Here is a 26,168-nt window from a genome sequence, read left to right on the forward strand (position 1 = left end):
CTATTTAGTAGAAGAAATGCTTGGGTTAGAAACAAGAGAAGTAGTGTCTTGTTCCACCGCATCAGGAGACTTTACAGAGGTGCCAGCTTCAGGATTTGCAGGCACTTGTGACGGAGTAGGTCTATTTCTTAATAGAAATTGCCTGACATCCTGAGGCGGGAAGGGAAGTCCTGAAAACTTATTCTTTTCATCTCTTTCAATATGATTAGTGATAGCCTTCTCAGAAATTTGAAATACAGGAAGTAATTCATCATTATCAAATTCAACATTAGGGCATAGAAAATTAAAAATCAGTTGAAGAAATCTAGTATACCCTATTACACCTGATGCATCTATTCTCCTAGCAATTATGAATTGATGAATGGTGTTACCATAGTCAAAATTACCAGAATACAGAAGAGAATACCCAATTTTCAGAGAAGTGGATGGAAGAGCATCAAAATTTGTTGTCTTATTCAAGAAACATCTGCTGATGTAATCAAAGAAGAAATTCCATTCTCACTTTAAATTTTGTTCTTGTCAATATCCCAATTGTTGTGATGTCACCTTTGTAGTTCAGAGTTCTGAGCATATCAAACAGCTGCTCAGTTGCATAATTATAAGGAGCACCATCACAGGCAGGCAACCTCAATGCTTGAACCAGAACATCAGCATCAACCTCATACATGCGTCCCTTATATTCAAAAGAGAAAGCAGTATTTGTTGCATTAACTAGAGCTGTATCACATACCTGCATTACAGCCCTGTATGATACCTTAGTAGGATTTGTGAGAGCATATCCAATTAGACATTGGAGTAAGAAATCCTGCATATCATGAAAAGAATGAGGAAACTGCTGATGTGAAAGTGGAGCCAAGTAGTTATTGGTTCCAAAAGTATTTTCATGAATAATAGTTGTTTGACTGAAGAAGGGTGAAATCTCAGAAGATGACATGATATTTGTAGGCATTGAGGAAAGGTATCCGTTAGATGTGAATAGTGAGGTTGTGTGTATGATAATATGTGCCACAGAGGTTCTTGTGCAAATATAAGTTTGTAAAGCTTAGTTGTATGTAACACACTTGGAGAAGGAAGTTTAGTGAATTAGACTTCTGATAAAGGATAATTACTGAAGAATTGAAGTGGAAAGTGGTGTAATGTGCGGAATCAGCAACAAAGAACGCACTGCTCTTTTAGTAAATTTGCTATGAGACTTTGTTCAACAATTTATCCACTTTTAAACAATAATTAAAAAGACAATCACTTTTCAACATTAAACAATTCAAAAATTATTTTTCAATAATATTCTAAATTAAAACATGCTGACCTGTCATCAGTATTTGGTACCTCTTATCTGTCAGGATTTGACATCGTCAGGATTTGTCGATTCAAATTCATCAGTGTTTGTCAAACAACTCAAGCGTACCATAAAACCACAATTTTTATCTCAAAAATCATTAAAAGATACAGGTAAATGGTATGATTTAGAGATTAACAGGCTACAATTAAGAACAAGCACATGCATACACAACTAAAGAACATAGATTAGGTCTTGTAAGCAAAATAAATAAAATTTCATTAATAATTCAGGAGAGTACATTTCATAAAATTTTCGATTACATGCATAGATGATTACAAGAAAATCCTAGTCTAAGAGAAGAATTTGATGATTTTTGTTAGTTCCTCCTACTCTCCACGAAAAGCACAACAAGACGGATGATTTGTTCTTGCTGACGAAAAACTTCTCATCTTTTTTCCTCCAGACGATCGAGATGGAGGCGATAATCCATCTCGAAGAACAAGAAATCTGTCAGAACCTCCCGTGGAACCCAGTTTCACACTTCATTGGGAATGGCAGTGATGTGCCATTCCTGCTGCCAGTCTTCGTAGCTAAACTCCACACTGAAGTTTTCGTAGTTCATGAACATATTGTAGAGAACCATTTTTATGATGGAGAAGAAGAAATATGAGAAATGAAAGTGAAGAAAGCTTTTTGTGTTTGGAAAGAGATGATTGGACTGAATGAGAATTATGGTTTAAATAACCGAGAGAGATAGGGAATATTAAAGGACTTAGAGACTGATTAATTATTAAGTGTAGAGTTAACTTAATGATTTAACCAAAAGATGTCTTATTAAAGTGCGTCTCCCTAAACTGATTTGCAATGATGACAATGATATATATTCATACATGCACATTTAGCAAATAAATTCACTTAATTTATCATGCATATAATAAATTACACCAAAAATTCCCAGCTTAATATCTTGAACAGTATTTAGGGCATATCAGGATTTGATCAATATACATCAGGATTTGATCAAATATAAATTTAAAAGAATTTATTTAACCATACCAAGTTCATTGACAAGCTTTGTAAATGTTGCTTCAGGTAATGGCTTCGTGAAAATGTCAGCCAGCTGCTGATCAGTAGGAACAAAATGAAGCTCAATCGTTCCTTCCATGACATGCTCTCTTATAAAAATGATATCTGATACTGATATGTTTGGTAAGAGAGTGTTGCACTGGGTTTCCTGTCATAGCAATAGCACTTTGATTATCTTAATAAATAGGAATTTTAGAAAATGATAATCTATAGTCCATGAGCTGATTTCTCATCCATAACAACTGAGCACAGCAGCTCCCAGCTATAATATATTCAGTCTCAGCAATTGAAGTAGAAATTGATTTATGCTTCTTACTGAACCATGAGACTAATCTGCCTCCCAGAAACTGACAGCTCCAAGATGTACTCTTCATGTCTATCTTGCAGCCAGCAAAGTCAGCATCTGAATATCCACATAATTCAAAATTAACTTCCTTTGCATACCAGAGATCAAGTGATACGGTACCTTGAGGTATCCGAAGATTCTCTTTACTGCAATAAGATGTGGCTCCCTTGGATTTGCCTAAAATCTTGCACACGGACAAGTGGCAAATATAATGTCTGGACTACTAGCCGTTAGGTATAAAAGAGAACCAATCATACCTCTGTAGCTTGTGACATCAACTTCTTTTCCTTCATGAGGATCAAGCTTTGTAGCAGTTGCCATAGGAGTAGTTGCAGCTGCATTTTCTTGCATATTAAACCTTTTCAACAGATTCTTTGTGTACTTTGACTAATTAATGTAGATACCATTATCAGTCTATTTAAGCTGCAATCCCAAGAAGTAACTCATATCTCCCATTATGCTCATTTGATATCTTGATTGCATCAACTTTGAGAACTTATCACACAGTTTATGATTAGTTGATCCAAAAATGATATCATCCACGTAAATTTGAAGTAAAAGCAGATCTTTACCTTGATTCAGATAAAATAAAGTTTTATCTATTGTACCTCTTTTGAATCCACTTTCCAGCAGAAACTGAGCAAGGATCTCATACCATGCCCTAGGTACTTGCTTTAGTCCATAGAGTGTTTTGTCAAGTCTATAGACATAATCAGGATTTTTAGGATCCACAAAACCTGGTGGCTGTTCAATATAGACTTCCTCTTCAAGTTCTCCATTGAGAAATGCACACTTGACATCAATCTGAAAGACTTTAAATTTCTTGTGTGTATCATTTGCCAAGAAAATTTTGATTGCTTTCAGCCTAGCAACAAGAGCAAATGTTTCATCATAGTCAATGCCTTCCTATTGAGAATATCCTTTAGCCAGCAATCTTGCCTTGTTTCTGATAATTGTTCCATCATAATCAGTCTTATTTCTGAAGACCCACTTTGTGCCCACAATTGACCTGTTCTTAGGTCTAGGAACCAGCTTCCAAACTTTATTTCTTTCGAACTCATTTAACTCTTCTTGCGTAGCTATGACCCAATCTGCATCCTTGAGTGCATCTTCTACATTCTTTGGCTCTTCTTTTGAAAGTAGATTGTGATACAAACATTCATTTTGAGTTGCACCCCTTGTCTTTACATCTTCATCAGGATTTCCAATGATCGGATCAGGAGTATGATCTTTAGTCCATTTTATGGCACTAGGAAGTGTGCTTCAGGAGCTAGATGCTCCCCCTAAATTGTATGCCTCATCAAATGCATTTGAGGCTCCCCCTGAATCTGCGCTGTCATCTCTAGATGAAGTTTTAGGACTTGAATCATGTCCATCTGATATTGAATCAGCATTGGATTCTGAATGACCATATTGAGAATAACCTTGATTTGATTCTTCAGTGCTAGTACCATCAGCTGAACCTTGTTGTTGCTCCCCCTCAACATATGCAGGTTCATTAGTACAAAGATCATCTTCAGAATCTGAAGGAGTATTAGGATTTGGATCATCAGGATTTGACAGTTCATTAAAGTTTGATCCAGATTCCAACAATGCATTTTCATTTGCGAAGATTAGACTTTCATGAGAGTCTTCTTCAAAACCAGGAATCTTCTTATCATCAAAAGATACATTTATGGAGATAACTACAGTATTTCTTCTCAGATTGAAAACTCTGTATGCTCTTCATGGTGAATAACCAACAAAGATTCCTTCATCAGCTTTTGATTCAAACTTCCCTAGCTGATCAGTATGAGTTCTCAAAACAAAGCACTTACATCCAAATACATGAAGATGTTTGAGACTGGACTTCTTTTCTTTCAGCATCTGATAAGGAGTAACACCATGTCTATTTATTAGTGTGATATTCTGAGTATAACATGCCTTGTTTACTGCTTCAGCCCAGAAGTAAGTGGGTAGTTTTTCTTCTTCCAGCAGAGTCCTGCCAGCTTCAATCAAGGTTCTGTTCTTTCTCTCAACAACACCATTTTGTTGAGGTGTACCAGGAGTTGAGTATTGTTGTTGTATGCCTTTGTACTTGCAGACTTCCTCCATTTTTGAGTTCTTGAACTCAGTGCCATTATTACTTCTCAGAATTTTCATTTTGTGGGTGGATCCATTCTCATTTTTTCTTATATGATCCAGAAGAATTTCGGGAGTTTCATCCTTCCTGTGTAGAAAATAAACCCAAGTGTATCTAGTGAAATCATGAACAATTACAAGTGTGTACCTTTTCTTGTTGATGGACATTATGTTTACTGGTCCAAAGAGATCCAAGTGCAACATATGATATGGCTCAATAATAGAGAATTCTGTTTTGCTTTTAAAAGATACTTTTCTTTGCTTAGACTTTTGATAAGCATCACAAAGACCATCAGATGAGTAAAGCATATTTGGTAATCCTCTTACTAGCTCCATCTTGGCAAGTTCATTAATTGAATTGAAGTTGAGATGTGAGAGCTTCCTATGCCAATTCCAGCTCTCATCTACTGATGCCTTAGATATAAGGCAAGTAGCTTCCTGCTCAAGACTTTCATGTAGCCTTGCTTCATACATATTGCCATGTTTATATCCCATCAAGACACTCTTCTTTGACTTGTTATGAACCACTTCACAGTGAGAGTCATAGAACACAACATGATAACCTATGTCAGTGATTTCACTGATGCTTAGAAGATTATGCTTCAGTCCTTCCACCAGAGCTACATTCTATATTGCTACCTTTCCAATTATCAAGTTGCCATATCCCAGAGGGTGTCCTACATTTCCATCTCCATAAGATACATCTGGGCCAACCTTCTTCTCAAAATCGGACAGCAGGGATTTTTTCCAGTTATATGTCCTGAACATCCACTATCCAAGACAATAGTGTTTTTCCTGTTACCCTGCAGTCAGAAGAGCAATTAATTAGAAGGATTTTTAAGGAACCACACTTGTTGGGCCCTCTTTTTGGACAACTTAAGCCTTTGTGATTCAGAAATACTTCTGACAGTTTTTCCTTCATCAGGATTTGTCTTATCAAAAGTAGATTTAGTAGAACTGGAAGAATTGAGTACATAAGCAGTTTTTTTTAATTTAGGCAAAGGTTCATAATAGTTGTGATATAGCTTATGATAGAAACTACAGGTGTAAATTGAATGTCAACTACTACCACAATGAAAACAAGGATTTTGCGGTTTATAAAATATTGATCTACCCCTAACATCAAACTCAGGAATAGCAGTTTTCATTTTCTTACTCCTCTTGCAAATAAAAGCAAGATGATTAGTATCACCACCATTAAAAAAAAAATTTGTTAGGTCACACACACTGTAGAAGCGAGTTGAATACAGTGTTTAGCACAATCAAATCGGATATAAGAACTCAAGTAACAGAAAACATATTTTATTCAACACAATAAACTCTGTTACAATATGGAACTGTCCTCTCTCAGTGATGAACAAATTATCACGAGAGCTGCTAGGGTTACAAAGAATAATAACTTCGATAATGATAACACTTATAGTGTAAACCCTATGCATGTGTTTATATACTAAACAGTTACAAGATAAATTCTAATTGATATGGAATATAATTCTGCTTCCTAAAATATATCAACTAGTTATCTTTTCTTCCAAGTATTCTATTCTTCATAGAATTCCTTCTTCATGCATAATTCTTTCTTTCTTAGTCTCGATCTTCTTTCCTTTTAATCAGCCGCCTGCCTTATCTGAAAGTCATCTTAAGTCCTGATATTATCTCCTGATAAATATCTTCTGATCACGTAAGTTCTGATAACTTAAGTTCTGATATCTTAAGTTCTGTCTTCAGTATAAGTGCTGATTTCCAGTTAAGTACTGATTTATCCTGTTAGGTAAGATCTGAAAACTAAACACAAATCATATTACACATGACATTATCAAATATATCTAACAATCTCCCCCAACTTGTAAATTAGCATAATATACAAGTTCAACAGATATTTGATGATGTCAAAAACATTAAGTACAAATGCATGAGAATTTGAGTAGATAACTACAACTTACAGTCCTTTCAGCTTTACCATCTTTAACTTCTAATAACAGCTTCAGTCTGTATACACTTCAGAATTTAAGCAGTTGTAGATCTTTGACTTGGCTTCAATTTCTGATCTCTTTGATATCAGGAGTTGTTCTGAGATAGTTCTATAACAAACATCTCTCAGCATATTCAAGTTCATTGACCATCCTCCTTTTAGCTTTTATCAATTCAGCTGTATCTTCACCAGTTTGAAAAATAGCTGCTCTGAGATCATTTATCTTAGATTTTCTTATCTCCTGATCTAGTCTAATCAGATATGCCTTGTCAGACTCTAGATTGAATTCCACAGCCTTATAACCCATAAAAGTAGTTATAATCTTAGCAGAGTTAGGCTTAAGTTCGACAATATCACCTTTGTGATCCATGTACTTGGGACAGTATGTGCTATTAGACTTTACAGAATAAACCTTCTTCTGTCTTTGAATTTAAGACTTTAAAATATCCTGCAACACTATCTGTTAATCTGTCTTTCACGTGAAGTAGGAATAGAACATGTTCCGGTTCCTCAAAATACTTCAGTGATATAGCATTCTGCTTAATATGGTATACCCTTCCATCTGTCATAAAATATAACAAGATATGTTCTGTCAAAAAGGTATGGTAAACCATTTGTACAGATTCAAGTCGATTCAATCTTTCAGGAGTTGCTCCAACACATGGTTCACTTAAGGAAGTTGGGTCATTGGTAGTGTTATGTACTCTTCTTTCATCAGAACTACCCAACCCAGATTTATCTCTTGCTTCCTTTCCTGTAACAACTCTTACTTCAAAACCACTTGTTGCAGTCTTCAAAGGTTGAGCCTGTTTAGCTTTGGTGAATCCTGGTAGGAGTATCTTTGAATGTTTAACATGAGCAATGTCAGAGGTTTCATTTTCCTTATCTTCTGATATCAAGCCAACTTCAGCTATGTCAGAGGTTGCTTGCTTCACTGTCATATCAGAACTTACTACATCTTAACTCTGAATAATATGAGCTATGTCAGAGGTTGTTTGAAAAATCTTCTTTTGCATCCGAGTAAGATTAGCATCTTCCTCTTCATCAATTATTTCTTCATCCATGACTGGCATATAAACCTTTAGAGGTTCATCAACTTTTTCTTTGCCCTTGGACCTTGGATCAATTTCCACTTGTGATTTGGTTTTGGTTGCCTCAGAACTTGTTCTTTCCTTTATCACAATACCCTTAGGTTTTGGAAATTTCTTTTCAACAACAGAAGCTTTAGATTTTGTCTTGACACCTTCTGCTTTGAGTCTAGCTTCTTCTTCCTTTAGACTCTCGAAGTCCATTCCTGGATTTTCATTAAGAAATAACTGCTTTGAAATTTCTTCATCAAGTTCCGGATGTTCACCAGAACTTATCATTTAACCAGTATCAGAACTTATTCTTCTCCCAGGATCAGAACTTGTTCCTTGACTTTTAATTATAGCTTTAATTGATGAAAATCCTTTGCCTTGACCTTGACCTCTACCCTTGTTAGAGTTTCCCTGGTCATTATTTCCATCATCCTTTCCTTTCAGTGTCTGACTAGATTTGCATTTGGACTTAATCACTTTCTCCCCCTTTTTGGCATCAGCAGGTAAAATAAGAGAGACAAGCAATTCCACTGAGGATTGGATCTCATTGAGTTAATTTTGGTGAGAAGCTTGATTCTTCGGAATTTCTTCAATTTGAGTTTGTTGCTTCTCCTGAGTTTTCTCTATGTAGGCAATTCTATCAAAGGCTGGCTTGAAAAATCTGTTCTTTTCAAGTTTCACATTAATATCTTGTTGGATCAAAGTTTCTTGAATTTTATTCACCTTGGCATGAGTTGTTGAGTGTTGACCCTGAAGGTGCCTAGTACTCAATGCAGTAACTCTCAGTTGTGCCTTGAAATCATCATTTATCAGCATTTCATCAGCTTTTGCCAGATGCTCAACAAGAATCTTTTCAGAAGGAACAAAACTAACTGTGTTCCATTCCTTAGTCCACTCCTTTCCTATAGGAGTTTCACTCCAAGGTACTGGTGCTTCCCCTATAACAAACTTCTTAACTAAATCAGCTTTACTAATTGTTTGTTGAGGTGCATTTCTTGATGGACCAGCTGCATCAGCATCTAAATTAGCTGCAGCTTCACCAGTAGTTTCTTCATTGGCAGCATCAGAACTTGTAGATCCTGCAGTATCAACATCCTCGGATAAAACAACAGTATGAGAGGCTATAGAGGCTTCAACATCATCCTCTAAATTCTGATCTACATCCAAATTCTGATCAACATCCAAAATTGATATTGTTGGTGGAGTGAGTTGAATTGATGGAGCTTCCAAGTACAAAACCTCAGGTACAATCAGGTTATGAATATCAATTTCAGCACTTGTACCTGGTTCTTCAGTATGTACTGGATCAACTATAGGTGACATAGGAGGTGTAGGAATTTTTTCTTGAGCAGTTTCATGTTGTACAGAAGGAAGTGATTCAATAACAATTGGTTCTGTTGAGATCAGAGATTCCAAATCCCCTTCCTTAGCTGCTTCTACTACATCTGAATCTGACTCAACTATGTCCCTGTGAACTCTCTGTTTCTTTAATTTCTTCAAAGATGGAGACACTGTAGGAGCTTTATCATCAGAATTTAAATTTCTAAGCCTTTTGAGGGGCCTAGAACTCCCAGTTACAGTATCTTTCTGAGAAGAAACCTTCTCAGCTTCTACAACAACAGGTTCTGATATAGGAACCTGTTCCTCAGTTGTTTCCTCAAATCAACAGAATTTAATCAAAACATTCATCACAAGATAAAATTAAAAGTCGATGAAGTAAAGATTAATAAATTGCAAGTAAACATGCACAGTCACATAATTTGAGAAACAAAGAACAAATCTTGCAATTAAAGAAAATTTCATTGATATATCAGATGATTACATTTGATGAAATTTAGTAATTACATGCAAAAATTACAAGATAGTCCTATTCTACGATTCCTAACATCAACAGCCTTAGTCCTAGGCTAAGAAGCCCTAATCGACTAACTCCTTCTGCTGCTGATGAAGAGCACTGCAAGACGGATGATCCGTTCTTGCTGACGGAGAGCTTCTCTCCTTTCCTCTTCCAACCTATCAAGATGAAGGTGATATTCCATTGATAAGAACAAGAATTCTGTGTGAACCTCTTATGGAACTGAGTTCCAAAGCTCATCAGGAATGGCGGTGACATGCCATTCCTGTTGCCATTCATCACAACTCAACTCGATGTTAAAGGTTTCATAGTTCGGGAACATATTGAAACGGACCATTTTTGATGATATAAATAAAAAGAGAGTGAGTTTGTGAGAAAAGGAAAGATGTTTTGGCTGGAATGAATGGTTGGTTTAAATAACCAATAGAATACCAAGGGACGCGAGGACTGGTTAAACATTACAAGTAAAAATAATGACCCCTCGTCTCCCTAGACTGATGTGTAATAATAACAGTCAGTAAAAGATCTAAAGCCAGAGTTAATGGGCACGAGATATAATAATAATTACTGTGCGCATGCAGTTTTTCAAGACATACACGCTAACCGCTAACCCATAATGATTACGACTGTTTTATCTCACATTAACCAATATTCTGTAAAAATATTATCGTTCAAATAATGACCAAAAATAAACCAAGTAAATAAATACCGCCACATCAGCATCAGAACTTGATTATTATCAGGATTTAAAAGTCATCAGAATATGGCTCGAAAAATGAATTTATATTCCTGTAATTCTTCACACAAATACTGATATGGTTTCATCAGAACTTAATCATCAGAACTTCCATCAGAACTTGTCCTCAGAATATATGCAATCTGACACATAGATTGTTCATCTAAAATAACATTTATCACCATAGTAATTTTTATTATTCATATGGAGTGAAAGTGTGTGCATTAAGCTAAATATCAGACAAAGAGTAAAGTCTGATTCACTTTAGAGTACATCTTAGAAATAAGGCATAACTAAGAATTTTACTCAAAATCTGTCATTATTCTGAAGTTTACTTTAGAATGAGTTCATGCATGAGTCCACCTCAACTATTTCGTGCTCATTTTATGCATCTTTTGAAATTCTATTTTACAGTGGCTTCTCAGTGTAACTAAGTCACGACTGCTTATCAGAATGTATGCTATTATCAGAGTATTTCTCCAGTAATCATAGAGTGTGAAAAGTCACCAAGAAAAAATTTTATTTTGCTTTTCTAATGCATATTACTTAATACCAGCAATGCACTTGGGTCTTCCCTTCCACATTTTTACTCTAGATCTCAAAGGAGTACCTGATTTTTATTTCTTTTCTTTTTCTTTTGACAAGTGAGGTTTATCAGCACTTAGTACATCCATCAGATTTACTAACATCGGAACTTAACATATAAGAATCATTATTCTAGTTTTTGACTTAGTAATAAGATACACAAAGTAAATTTAACTAAGCTCAATATTAGAATTTGCTTGTGTTAAAAGATTTCCACATAAACAATTACTTCAAACATGGGATCTTTAGTATATTAGAGACTACTAGGTCAGCATCTAACACAGTTATCCTCATTGGATTGAATAGTCACAGAAACATTCATATCACTATCAGAGTTTAGAAATTCAGATCAGACAACAATCAGCACTTACGTAAATTTTAATTTAAGCACAGAATACACAAAGATAGTAATATCTGTAAATACTGATCATAAAGTCTGATGTATCAGAACATAAACTAAGCAGATTTAGAGAAAGAACCTGAAACCATTCCAAGTTCATTTACCAATCTTGTAAAAGTAGCTTCACACAGTGGTTTTGTGAAGATATCTGCTAGTTGTTGATCTGTGGGAACAAAATGCAATTCCACTGTACCTTCATCCACACGTTCCCTTATGAAGTGGTACCTAATGCTGATGTGCTTTGTCATTGAGTGTTGAATTGGATTACCTGTCATAGCAATAACACTTTGATTATCACAGTAAATAGGGATTTTAGAAAATTCTGACCCATAATCCAGTAACTGATTCTTCATCCAAAGAATCTGTGCACAACAGCTTCCTGCAGCAATGTATTCTGCTTCTGCAGTTGATATGGAAATTGACTTCTGTTTCTTGCTAAACCAAGAAACCAATCTGCCTCCAAGAAATTGGCAGCTTTCACTTGTGCTTTTTCTTGTCAATTTTGCATCCTGCAAAATCTGCATCTGAGTAACCTATTAGCTTAAAATCTGATTCTCTAGGATACCACAATCCCAGATCAGCTGTACCCTTAAGGTACTTGAAAATTCTTTTCACAGCTGTTAAGTGAGGTTCTCTTGGATCTGCTTGAAATCTTGCACAAAGACAGGTAGCATACATGATATCAGGTCTACTTGCAGTTAGATAGAGTAGAGAGCCAATCATACCTCTATAATCAGTAGTATCTACCGATTTACCAGTATCCTTATCCAACTTAGTTGCAGTGGCCATAGGAATGGATGCACTTGAACAATCCTGCATTCCAAATTTCTTCAACAAATTTTTGGTATACTTAGATTGAAAAATAAAAGTTCCTTCTTCATTCTGCTTGACTTGAAGGCCCAGAAAATAGTTAAGTTCTCCCATCATACTCATTTGATATCTTGACTACATCAGCTTGGCAAACTTCTTACAAACTCTGTCATTTGTAGAACCAAAAATGATATCATCAACATATATTTGCACCAAAAGTAAGTCATTTCCATGGTTGAGGTAGAACAATGTTTTTTTAATAGTCCTTCTGTTAAATCCACTTTCCAGAAGAAAATGAGCTAAAATCTCATACCATGCTCTTGGAGCTTGTTTAAGGCCATAAAGTGCTTTATCAAGCCTGTAGACATGATTGGGAAATTTGGGATCTATAAAGCCTGGAGGTTGTTCAACATATACCTCTTCTTCCAATTCTCCATTGAGAAAAGCACTTTTCACATCCATTTGAAAGACTTTAAACTTCTTGTGAGCAGCATAAGACAAAAATATCCTTATGGCTTCCAATCTAGAAACTGGTGCAAATGTTTCATCATAATCAATTCCCTCCTGTTGAGAGTATCCTTTTGCAACCAGCCTTGCTTTGTTCCTTGTAATTATGCCATCACTATCAGTTTTGTTTCTGAACAACCACTTTGTACCAACAACAGACCTGTTCTTTGGTCTTAGCACTAGGGTCCAGACTTTATTTCTTTCAGATTCATTTAACTCTTCTTGCATTGCTTGCACCCAATCAGCATCTTGAAGAGCTTCTTCCACTTTCTTTGGTTTAGTCTGAGAAAGAAAAGAATGATAGAGACATTTATTTGATGTAGCTGTTCTAGTTCTGACACCTGCATCAGGATTTCCAATAATTAAGTCAGGTGTATGTGCTTTAGTCCACTTCCTTGCAGATGGAAGGTTCTCTCTAGAACTGGATGCTCCCCCATGATCCATGATGTCTCCATCAACATTTTCTGACGCTCCCCCTGAAATTGTGCTCTCTGATTTGGATCCTTCAGAATTTAAGTTTCCAGAAATATCAGAACATGAGTTTCCAGAATTATCAGAACTTCTACCATCAGAACTTGACGAATCAGAACTTGAAGAGCCTGATGTAGATTATATTGCTTCTTGAGATGTGGTTGTATATTCAGTATGCTCCCCCTGTACAGGTGCATCTTCCTTAGGCATAGTCACCACAGATTCAATGACATCAGAGTTTAATCCATCAGAGTTTGCAGTATCAGGATTTAGACTGTCAGGAGTTTGAGAATCAGATTTAAAAATTCATTTTCAAATCTCATCTGATCATGATCATTGAAATCTTCAAGTCTAGTAATCTTCTTATCAACAAAAGAGACCTTGATAGATTCCATGACAACCCTTGTTCTTAAATTGTAGACTCTGAAGGCTTTTGTAGAAAGTGGATATCCAACAAAAATTCCTTCATCAGCTTTTAGATCAAATTTGGATAGCTGCTCGGGATGAGTCTTAAGAACAAAACACTTGCATCCAAATATATGAAAATACTTCAGATTTGGCTTCTTTTTCTTCACCATCTCATATGGTGTTTTTCAATGCTTGTTGATAAGTGTTGAATTCTGAGTAAAACAAGCAGTCTGCACAGCTTCAGCCCAAAAGTAGGTGTGCAACTTTGCTTCATCAAGCATAGTTCGTGCAGCTTCAATAAGAGTTCTATTCTTTCTTTCAACAACTCCATTTTACTGTGGAGTTCCAGGAGCAGAAAATTCCTGCTTTATTCCATTTTCTTTGCAGAACTCTTCCATGATCAAATTCTTGAACTCAGTGCCATTATCACTTCTAATGATCTTCACAGAATCTTTGACCAATTTATCCAGTTGCTTGACATGATCAATCAAGATAGATGTAATTTGACTTTTTGTGTGCAAGAAATACACCCATGTGTATCTGGTGAACTCATCCACTATGACCATAGCATATTTCTTCTTTGCAATAGACATGACATTAACTGGACCAAATAGATCAACATGTAGTAGGTGATAAGGCTCAAGAATTGATGATTCAGTCTTGCTCTTGAATGAATATTTTCTTTGTTTTTCCTTCTGACATGAATCACAAAGGCCATCAGGAGTAAATACTGATTTTGGAAGTCCTCTTACAAGATCTTTCTTGACTAGTTCATTTATATTGTTAAAATTTAAATGACAGTTTCTTGTGCCAATCCCAGCTTTCTTCAATTTATGCTCTACTTAACAGACAGATTGTAGAACCATCGGTACTTGTTGAAAGCCTGGCTTCATAAATGTTACCATGCCTGTATCCTTTCAGAACAACTTTGCACTCAGCAGATTGTGTTTAAGTCCTGAGACCAGAGCTACTTTTTCAATGATGACATTCCCAAGATTGATATTGCCATATCCCAGAGTTTTTCCAATGTTGCCATCTCCATAAGAAACACATGGGCCAGCTTTCTCTACAAAGTCTGATAGCAGGGCTTTATTTCCAGTCATATGTCCTGAACATCCACTGTCCAGAACTAGGATATTATTCCTGTTGCCCTGCAATCACAAAGACCACTAATGATTAGTTTTAAGGACCCAGACTTGCTTGGATCCTTTGGCCTTTTTAAGTTTGTTAATATTTGCAGCGGATTTAGCATCAGAGTTTATGTTAACAGTTTTCTTATTAGAATTTGCAATATCAGACTTTGTATTAGAACTTACACTAGAAGGAATAATGCTAACTTTCTTTACAGAAGGTTTTATTTGATAATAATCATAGTACAAACTATGATATTCCTTACAAGTATAAATGGAATGCCATAAACTACCACAATGAAAAAAAGGATTTTGTGGCTTATATCTAACAGACTGACTCTTAACTCCTGACTTAGAGGGTAAGGAGTTTATATTCTTATTCTTCCTGAAAAAAAAGCCAGATGGTTAGAATTTCCACAGTTATGACATGTTTTTCTAGGAGCATTAGGAGCGGGCTTATAATTTTTACTTTTGTTCACACCTTCCTTTCCATTCCTATTTTTCCTAGGTGGATTTACCTTGTTTACATTCTTAACATCTTTCAGCTTATGCTTAAGCTGCTTCTTAGTCATTAAGCCTATGTTAACTTCAGTTGGCTTATCCTGTTTAGGTTTGTCAGAAGTTAATTTCTCCTTAACTTCTGATTTCCCAATATCAGACTTTGCAGTTACATACTTAACAGGATTTACCTTTGGTTTTTGTTTAACAACTATAGGCTCAGTGTCTACAGTCCTCTTACTGTTCTTATCATCTCCATAACCTAAGCCCTCTTTCCAGTTTCCACTACTAAGAATATCCTAAGTTCCTTTACCAGAGTTAGTCCAAGTCCTGATAATCTCTCTTTCCTTTTCTAACTCAGTTTTTAGAGATTCATTCATTTTTAGCACTTCATCCCTAATATAAAAGGCATCATCTCTATCTTTCTGAGTTTGATGGAACATAACTAACTCTTTTTCTAAATAATCATTCCTCTTTTTATAAGCAAGATTTTTAGAAGTTAATCTTTCACATGTTAAAGTTTGATCTTTATAACTAATGAACATGGTTTTAAGATATCTTCTCAACTCAGTAATATCATCAGTATGAAAGGCATAAGTAGTTTGAGGTACCTTTAAGTCAGCAATATCAGAATTGCTATCAGCATTTGCCCTCAAGGCATAGTTTTCCTCATCCTCAGAATCTAAAGCATCTGACCAACTTTTCTTCTTTGTGACAAGAGCCTTGCCTTTGTCACTCTTCCCTTTTCTACAATCAGGAGATATGTGGCTTTTTCTAACCACAGTTGTAGCATTTAACATTTGAGTAATCTCCTCTGTCAGACTTTCCTCCTTTGCCTTCAGATTTTCTGAAACCTTTCTTATCAGAACTTGTACCTTTCCTGGAAAACTTCTTTCCTCTCCTGAATTTCCTATATACAATCTTTGTAATTCCTTTCATCATAAGAGCACACAGCTTCATCATCTCTTCATCAGGGTCTATCTCAGGTATACTTTCAGTTTCTGAGTCATCATCACTATCAGAACTTGATGACTCTGTATCAGACTTTGTGATGAGAGCTTTTCCCTTGCCTTTCTTTGAGGCAACAACTTTGGGACTTTCCTCCTCAGCCACAAAAGCAACTGTCCTTGACTTTCTTCCATTCTTCTTGCTTCTTTGTTCCATCTCAAGTTCATGAGTCTTGAGCATCCCATAAATTTCATCAAGAATTGTTTCATCAAGATTATAGTTGTCTCTTATTATTGTGGCCTTCAAATCCCATCTTTCAGGAAGAGCTAACAGGATTTTAAGATTTGAATCTTCAATATCATACTCTTTTTCAACTAGTGACAAATCATTCAAGAGTTTGACAAATCTGTCATATAAATCAGTTAATGACTCATCAGGCTTTGAGTCAAAGTGCTCATATTTTTGACTGAGTATAGTCTTCCTGTTCTTCTTGATTGAATCAGTTCCCTGACACCTTATTTCCAAAGCATCCCATATCTCTTTTGCAGTCTTGCATTGAATTACCCTATTTGACATAACATTATCAATGGCACTATGCAACAAGTGTCTTACCTTTGCATCCTTTGCAATCGATGAGATATCTTCAACAGTGTAATCACTTTTCTCCTTTAGTACAGACTTTACTGGCTGACCTGCAACTTCCACAGAGAGTTTGGTTGGCATATGTGGTCCTTCATTAATCCTGTAGAGTTATTTTGGATCTGTAGCTTCCAGAAACATACCCATCTTTACTTTTTCCATATGGAATACTCAGAAGGTTTCAACATGGGAACTCTTATAGTCTCATATCGACTATGGGTTATGGTTTTTGGAGGTTCTTCAGTTTTGGTGGGCTTGGTTGGAATTTCTTTTTCAGACATGATTGTTTTTGGATCTTAAACTGTATGTGTGTTAACAGATCTGCTCCGATACCACTTGTTAGGTCACACACACTGCAGAAGGGGGTTGAATACAGTGTTTAGCACAATCAAATCGGATATAAGAACTCAAGTAACAGAAAACAAATTTTATTCAACATAATAAACTCTGTTACAATATGGAACTGTCCTCTCTCAGTGATGAACAAATTATCACGAGAGCTGCTAGGGTTATAATGTATAATAACTGCGATAATGATAACACTTATAGTGTAAACCCTATGCATGTGTTTATATACTAAACACTTACAAGATAAATTCTAATTGATATGGAATATAATTATGCTTCCTAAAATATATCAACTAGTTATCTTTTCTTCCAAGTATTCTATTCTTCATATCTGAGAATTGTTGTTGTATGCCTTTGTACTTGCAGACTTCCTCCATTTTTGAGTTCTTGAACTCAGTGCCATTATCACTTCTCAGAATTTTCATTTTGTGGGTGGATCCATTCTCAATTTTTCTTATATGATCTAGAAGAATTTCTGGAGTTTCATCCTTCCTGTGTAGAAAATAAACCCAAGTGTATCTAGTGAAATCATGAACAATTACAAGTGTGTACCTTTTCTTGTTGATGGACATTATGTTTACTAGTCCAAAGAGATCCAAGTGCAACATATGATATGGCTCAATAATAGAGAATTCTGTTTTGCTTTTAAAAGATACTCTTCTTTTCTTAGACTTTTGACAAGCATCACAACGACCATCAGATGAGTAAAGCATATTTGGTAATCCTCTTACTAGCTCCTTCTTGGCAAGTTCATTGATTGAATTGAAGTTGAGATGTGAGAGCTTCTTATGCCAATTCCAGCTCTCATCTACTGATGCCTTAGATATAAGGCAAGTAGCTTCCTGCTCAAGACTTTTATGTAGCCTTGCTTCATACATATTGCCATGTTTATATCCCATCAAGACACTCTTCTTTGACTTGTTATGAACCACTTCACAGTGAGAGTCATAGAACACAACATGATAACCTCTGTCAGTGATTTGACTGATGCTTAGAAGATTATGCTTCAGTCCTTCCACCAGAGCTACATTCTATATTGCTACCTTTCCAATTATCAAGTTGCCATATCCCAGAGGGTGTCCTACATTTCCATCTCTATAAGATACATTTGGGCCAGCCATCTTTTCAAAATCGGAAAGCAAGGATTTTTTCCAGTTATATGTCCTGAACATCCACTATCCAAGACAATTGTGTTTTTCCTGTTACCCTGCAGTCAGAAGAGCAATTAATTAGAAGGATTTTTAAGGACCCGCACTTGTTGGGCCCTCTTTTTGGATAACTTAAGCCTTTGTGATTCAGAAATACTTCTGACAGTTTTTCCTTTTTCAGGATTTGTCTTATCAGAAGTAGATTTAGTAGAACTGGAAGAATTGAGTACATAAGCAGTTTTATTGAATTTAGGCAAAGGTTCATAATAGTTGTGATATAGCTTATGATAGAAACTACAGGTGTAAATTGAATGCCAACTACTACCACAATGAAAACAAGGATTTTGTGGTTTATAAAATATTGATCTACCCCTAACATCAGACTCAGGAATAGCAGTTTTCATTTTCTTACTCCTTGCAATCAATAGCAAGATGATTAGTATCACCATCGTTAAAACAAGTTTTTGTTAGGTCACACACTGTAGAAGGGGGTTGAATACAGTGTTTAGCACAATCAAAGCGGATATAAGAACTCAAGTAACAGAAAACAGATTTTATTCAACACAATAAACTCTGTAACAATATGAAACTGTCCGCTCTCAGTGATGAACAAATTATCACGAGAGCTGCTAGGGTTACAAAGAATAATAACTTCGATAATGATAACACTTATAGTGTAAACCCTATTGATGTGCCAAGAATAAACATTTAAATTTGCAAGCGCACAATCCATCGTTTTAATAATTTAGATTCGTTCCGCAGAGACTAAATATTTTTCGCAATTACTTAATTTTAATTTAGGCGAGCTAGAACAATTAATTTTGAGAGAGAGGATTTATTTTAACCAAAAAAAAAATTAACTGCAAATTAATATGAGCATACGATGTTAATTAAAGAGTAAAATATTAAGGCTAGAACTAAATGCATCTAATAAATGAGTGACTAATGATTAATTAACTAATAATGCAAATAATGATGAGATTAATTAATTTTAGCTAATAGTGATAAACTACAAGTTTACGCATGGAAGGTAGTTTGATCCAAAACATTAAACGGGCCAAGGATGTAAATGGGCCGAGAATGAATTTGGGTTTGGGGCCAGCAAAACAAAATCAACAACAACAAAAAACTACGTAACTACACTTACAAATGGAGAATTTAATTATCTTTAATTTATTACCATTAAAGTATTAAGCTAATATCAATGACATACTTAATTAACACTAACACTAGTACTATATTAATAACATGTAGGCTAACAAGACTTAGAAAAGAAACAAACAGACCTTACCCATTTCTATTGTAGTAAAACAAGACATTAATCTAATGATAATGAAAATTAAATGAACTATAAATGTCATGCTAAACTAAAAAAACGATAAATTAAAGTTAACTAATTGTTGAGTAAAAACATGGACAGAAGCATAAAAATATGGCAATGATAAATATTGTTAGATTTATTTATATTACTAGATATTTAATTTTTGGAAGAAAAAGGAATGAAAAATAATGAAAAGAGAGTAATAATTTAACATAAAAATGAATCAAACAATGAGCACAGTGACATGACCCAAACTATAAGCAATAAGAATTAATAATAAAAACATAATAAGTCTTCAGGCGACAACAGATGTGATGACCGGGATATAGGGAAAGAAAAAGAACACCAGCCCAAAACAAGTTTGAGCCAGAATGACTTTGTTAGAAAGGAAAACTAAATTACCACGAGCTGATATGGAACAAAATAATGACAGAAATATTAACTTAGAATCAAAATTACAACAGAAATAAAACCCTCAAACACAAATCGAGCTTGTGTTGGAGTAAGCTTCCGAAGTCAATAAAGAGGTGTCGGAAAATGTAGATCTAGCCGGAAAATTTCAAATTAAATCTAGTACATTAGACCAACAATAAAACTATATTTAGAGGGCTCCTTTCAATCCACAAGCAATATTCATTTTCTTGTAGTTAGTAAAAGATTTCATAGCCAAAATATAAATTGAAGAACAAGATGTAAAAAAAAAAGATGAAAGCTTGAATTGATATATAAAAGAGTGCTTACAAAAATTATGAGCTACTACAATAGAAAGTAAACTATATTTAGAAATTGAAAAGAGGTAAAACTACTAAATTTAAGGTAGACTAAGATAGAGCTAAGGTGGTGAATACAAAAGGGAATGAGGGGTATTTATAGCTAAAAAGTAGGGTTTAGGGTAGAGTTGGGTGAATCTTGGCCATCCAAGTGAGGGGTGTGTTTTGTTGATCTTGACCCTTGATTTCCACCAACTCTTTTTTTTGGCTTTTTCTTTAAGTTGCTTGGTGAAATTATATTTCTTCCATTTTTGCCCTTTTCTCCTTTTTTTCTTCACATTTCTCATTTTTCCAAATATCTACAAAATGATGATAATGCAACAAATTAATTTATTTAAATATGAAAGCAAGCAATAAATAGGTATGAAATTATGTAAAAATATGAGATTATCAAATGCCCCCATACTTATCTTTTGCTCGTCCTCGAGTAAAATCAAAAAAAAATAAAAATAAAAATGCTACTAAGAAAAATCCTATGCTCCTTTTCGTAGGCGTGACGGGAAATTTTATGTTTACCAACCCGTTAAACCCATGGACGATCTCCATAGGAGGAGTGTTGTCTCCTAAGGGTTTACAGAAGATATACCCATAAAATCTTTGAGACAATTTTACAAGCATCTACTCCTATTTTACTCTAATGTTCATTAGTGCCAACAAAAAGATTTTATAAGGAAAATATGTGCCTTAAAGAGTATTCTAATAATAGCCAAGATGTAGGTGACTCAAATCTGCTTATGTCGACTTAGAATTTTTACAAAAGATCCCAATGTGTGTAGTGAATTTTAGGCCTTTGATGGATTTAACTGTCTAAGAACATTTTCTCTTTTTCAACTAATACTGAACTGACCCATTCTCTATCAAAACAAGTATCTAGCCAAACTTCACAAAATTATTCTTTTCTTCTTCTTCTTTTCTTTTTTTTTTCAATTGACTTTATGATGTCTGTTTTCTTAGGCTTTCTATGTTACCCATGTAGCGAGCTTTAGGTCAGTGACTCCCAAACCAGATGGTTTTAGGGCACTAGGTTTTGAAATCCCCCGACGAACTTAATAACTCGAGTAACAAAGGCCACAAAACAAGAATAGTCAATTATACTTGTGCCCATTATCTAAAGATTTTTGTTTATAAGAACAATAGGTATTGAAGTAGTCTATTCATCTTTTTTTTCTACTTTTTTTTTTTGCTTTTTTTTTTCTTTTCGCAAAGGCTTGATTCGACATTGTTTTAACATGTGGGTTCTCTCTCAAGTATCGAATAACATCCCTAAACAATCTCTCCAAAAAAGGTCTTGTGCAAAAGTGCCGTCTTGGAATCTAGAGTGAAAATCAGTCGACACAAGTTTCAAATAGACACCTTACTCAACTACGTTTAAATAATCTAAAAGGCACTCTATGTATAAATTTTTGAAAACATGCTAACACCAATTGTTACTAAAGTTCGAAAAAGAGTAAGACAACTTAGCTAAAAATGTCTCTATTTTTTTTGAATTTTTTGATTTTTTGATTTTTTGATTTTTTTTTTTTGGATTTTCTGCTTTTTTAAGAATTACACTAAAACCCTCCCCCATACCTAAATCATGCATTGTCCTCAATGTATGCAAAAGAGGGAAATAAGGAAAATGATGAGAATATACCTGATAAGGGATGAAGAGAGTTAAAACTACCTACTGAAAGAGACTTACTTGATCATGGGTCAAAGAGGTGGATGACCTCTTCCTCGGAATCGACTGGCAACTCTAAAAATGGTTTGAGACGCTGTCCATTAACTTTGAATATTTCACCATTTTTAGGATTTTCAATTTCTATAGCACCATGAGGAAAAACTACTTTAATAATGTAAGGTCCCTCCCATCTAGATCTCAATTTTCCGGGAAATAAATGAAGCCTAGAATTGTACAAAAGAACCTTTTGACCGGGAGAAAAGGATTTTCTCAAAATTGATTTATCATGAAAAACTTTGGTTCTTTCTTTATAGATTTTAGCATTTTCATAAGCATCATTTCTCATTTCCTCTAACTCAGACAATTACAACTTCCTATGACTACCAGCAGTGGGTAAATCAGAATTCAACTCCCTAATAGCCCACAAGGCTCGATGTTCAAGTTCAACCGGCAAATGACAAGCTTTACCAAACACAAGCCGATAAGGGGACATACCTAAGATAGTCTTATACGCAATCCTAAAGGCCCGTAAAGCATCTATCAACTTAGTTGACCAATCATTCCTATTCGAGTTGACAGTCTTTTCTAAAATCTATTTGATTTGCCTATTTGAGACTTCAACTTGACCACTAGTTTGAGGATGATAAGGGGTGGCCAATTTATGAGTGATCGAGTACTTTTTTAAGAGAGACTCAAATTGATGGTTCTTAAAATGTTTTCCTTGATCACTAATGATAGCTCTAGGTGTACCAAATCGAGAAAAGATATTCTCTTTTAAGAATTTAAGAACGACCTTATTGTCATTAGACTTGGTTGGAATGGCTTCGACCCACTTAGACACATAATCGACCGCTAAGAGAATGTAAAGGTTGCCAAATGAGCAAGGAAATGGGCCCATAAAATCTATCCCCCAAACATCAAAAATTTCGATAGTTAGGATCGGATTCATTGGCATCATATTACGTCTTGTGATCTTTCCTAAATGTTGACACATCTTACAAGCGGCATAGAATTCCGCGGAATCCTTAAACAAACTAGGCCAATAGAAACCACTTTGGAGTATCTTAGCCGCCATATTTTTGGCACTAAAATGACCTCCACAAGCTTGATCATGACAGAAGGAAAGGACACTTCTAAACTCGTGATTTGGGACACACCTTCTAATGATTTGATCCGGGCAATACTTGAAGAGATAAGGGTCATCCCAAAAGAAGTATTTGACTTGTGAAAAGAATTTGGATTTATCTTGCTTGGACCAATGAGTCGGAATGTTGCCGGTGACAAGGTAATTAACAATGTCGGAAAACCAATGGAGGGTAGAGATAGAAAGAAGGTGTTCATCCGGAAAAGATTCATTCAAAGGCAAGTCAACGGTTGACTCTACTACCAATCGAGAGAGATGATCGGTAACGACATTTTCAGACCCCTTCTTATCCCTAATTTCTAGGTCAAATTCTTAGAGCAACAAGATCCACCTAATCAAACGAGCTTTTGAGTCCTTTTTCGAGAAAAGATATCGAAGGGCGGCATGATCAGTGTAAACAATGATTTTCGAACCAATAAGATAAGACCTAAACTTCTCAAGGGCAAATACTACGGCTAGAAGCTCTTTTTAGGTGGTTGAGTAATTAAGTTGGGCATCATTTAAGGTCTTGCTAGCATAGTATATGACATGAGGTATCTTATTGATTCCTTGTCCTAAAACTGCCCCAACTGCATAGTCGGAGGCATCACACATCAACTCAAAAGGCTCATTCCAGTCGGGAGATTTAATTATTGGGGATGAAGTCAGTTCTTTCTTAAGGTGTTCAAAAGATTGTAAAAAATCACTATTAAACTCAAATTTGACATCTTTTGAAAGAAGATTGGTCAAGGGTCTTGCCTTTTTACTAAAATCCTAAATTAAATGCCTATAAAACCCCGCATGTCCTAAAAAAGAGCGAATTGCTTTGACCGATTTTGGTGGAGGGAGACTAGCAATGAGATCAATTTTAGCTTTATCAACTTCAATTCCCTTTTCCGAGATTTTATGACCAAGGACAATTCCTTCTTTAACCATGAAATGACATTTTTCCCAATTAAGAACGAGGTTCGTTTTTTTACACCTTTTTGAAACTAAGTCAAGATGGTTTAGACATTGATGAAAAGAAGGACCAAAGATGGAAAAGTCATCTATGAAAATTTCTAGGAATTCACCTACCATATCGGAAAAAATACTCATCATGCATCGTTGAAATGTAGCAGGGGTCGTGGTCAAACCAAAAGCTAGACGACGATAAGCGAACGTTCCGAAAGGACATGTGAACGTGGTCTTTTCTTGATCTTCAGGAGCAATGGGGATTTGAAAATAGCCGGAAAAACCATCTAGGAAACAATAATAGGAATGACCCACTAACCTTTCTAACATTTGATCGATGAATGGTAAAGGAAAGTGATCTTTTCTAGTGGCAGAGTTGAGCTTCCTATAATCTATACACACTCTCCAACCAGATTGAACACGAGTGGGAACTTGCTCGTCATTCTCGTTGGTCACTACAGTAATACCCGATTTCTTAGGTACTACTTGAATCGGACTCACCCACGAGCTATCAGAAATGGGAAAGATGATCCCATTATCTAGGCACTTAAGAATTTCCTTCCTAACAACTTCCATCAAAGTTGGGTTCAACCTCCTTTGTGGCTCCCTAACTGGTTTAGCATCGTCAACTAAGTGAATCCTATGTTGGACAATTGCCGGACTAATTCCTTTAATATCAGAAATACTCCAACCTATGGCTTCCTTATTCTCTTTAAGCATACTTAAAAGTTCCTCTTCTTGAGATGGGGTCAAATTAGAAGAAATTATGACGGGAAAAGATTTATTAGGACCAAGAAACTTGTACTTAAGAGTGTTAGGAATAGGTTTGAGTTCTAATTCTGGTGGACTTGGCTCAACTGGTTGACTACCTTGATAAAGGGACAAAGGGAGTGGTTCAAGCTCTTGGTTAGTTGTAGGAATTGTGGACTCTAACATCTTATTGACCTCATTAGTGTAATCAGAATCAACCCAATTTTGACCAAAATGATTTAAGCAAAAGTCAAGAGCATCATCGACACTCATGGTTTCATGATCAAGCATTTTATCAATTAAATTAATTTCCATGTGTTGGTCAAAATAGTCATTGGGTTGGTTTCCGACATGAAAAATATTGAGATCAATGGTCATATTTCCAAATGTTAGTTTCATTAAACCGTTCCTACAATTAATCAAGGCATTGGATGTGGCTAGAAAAGGTCTTCCTAGAATGATCGGAATTTGATTTTTAGGATTTTTGACCGGTTCAGTTTCTAGGACCACAAAATCAACGAGAAAAACAAAATCACCAACCTTAATCAACACGTCTTCAATTATTCCCTTAGGAATTTTGATAGAACGGTCAGCTAATTGAAGTGTGACATTGGTCTTTTGAAGTTCACCTGGACCTAATTTTTGGTAGACAGAATACGGAAGAAGATTCACACTAGCACATAAGTCAAGTAAAGCTTTGTCAACAAAAGTGTTGCCTATGACACAAGAAATAGTAGGACAACCAGGGTCCTTATATTTCACGGGAATTTCATTCGAGAGAATCGAACTAACTTGAGATGTCAAAAAGGCTTTCTTAGGAATATTAGTGGTTCGTTTATGAGTACACAACTCTTTTAAAAACTTAGCATACGAAGGAATTTGTTGAATGGCATCTAAAAGAGGAATATTGACCTTAACTTGCTTGAAAACTTCTAAGATCTTGTCTACTTGAGCCGATTGTTTGTTTGAAATAAGTCGTTGAGGATACAGAGCTTTCGGCGTAAAGACTCTTTCGTTAGACAAATCAGGGCTAGGTTTCAAAGGTGGTGCAATCGAGTGAGGTGTTTCGCTAGACTCGAAATTCTCTGGTTGCTTCGAGTGATCTAGACTCGGACTCAAAGGTGAGGGATTAGGTTTCGAACTCGAATTCTCTTCTTCGTTAGCATCAACACCAACTCGATTTCTTACTTGATTTCCCGAGCATAGAGAGATGACGGCGTTCAT

General features: G+C 35.4%; 1 protein-coding gene across 1 annotated transcript; it reads right to left on the reverse strand.

Moving 5' to 3' along the window:
• On the reverse strand, positions 1–26,168 carry LOC141714128 (uncharacterized). The gene is made up of 6 exons (XM_074517665.1): positions 24,930–26,168; positions 23,249–23,393; positions 22,502–22,654; positions 22,167–22,258; positions 503–730; positions 1–216 (listed from the first exon to the last, which is right to left on the reverse strand). The coding sequence occupies exons 1-6, from the start codon at positions 26,166–26,168 to the stop codon at positions 1–3; spliced, it is 2,073 nt and encodes a 690-aa protein (XP_074373766.1).

This window comes from Apium graveolens, chromosome 3 (assembly GCF_009905375.1).
Source record: "Apium graveolens cultivar Ventura chromosome 3, ASM990537v1, whole genome shotgun sequence".
Taxonomy (NCBI): domain Eukaryota; kingdom Viridiplantae; phylum Streptophyta; class Magnoliopsida; order Apiales; family Apiaceae; genus Apium; species Apium graveolens.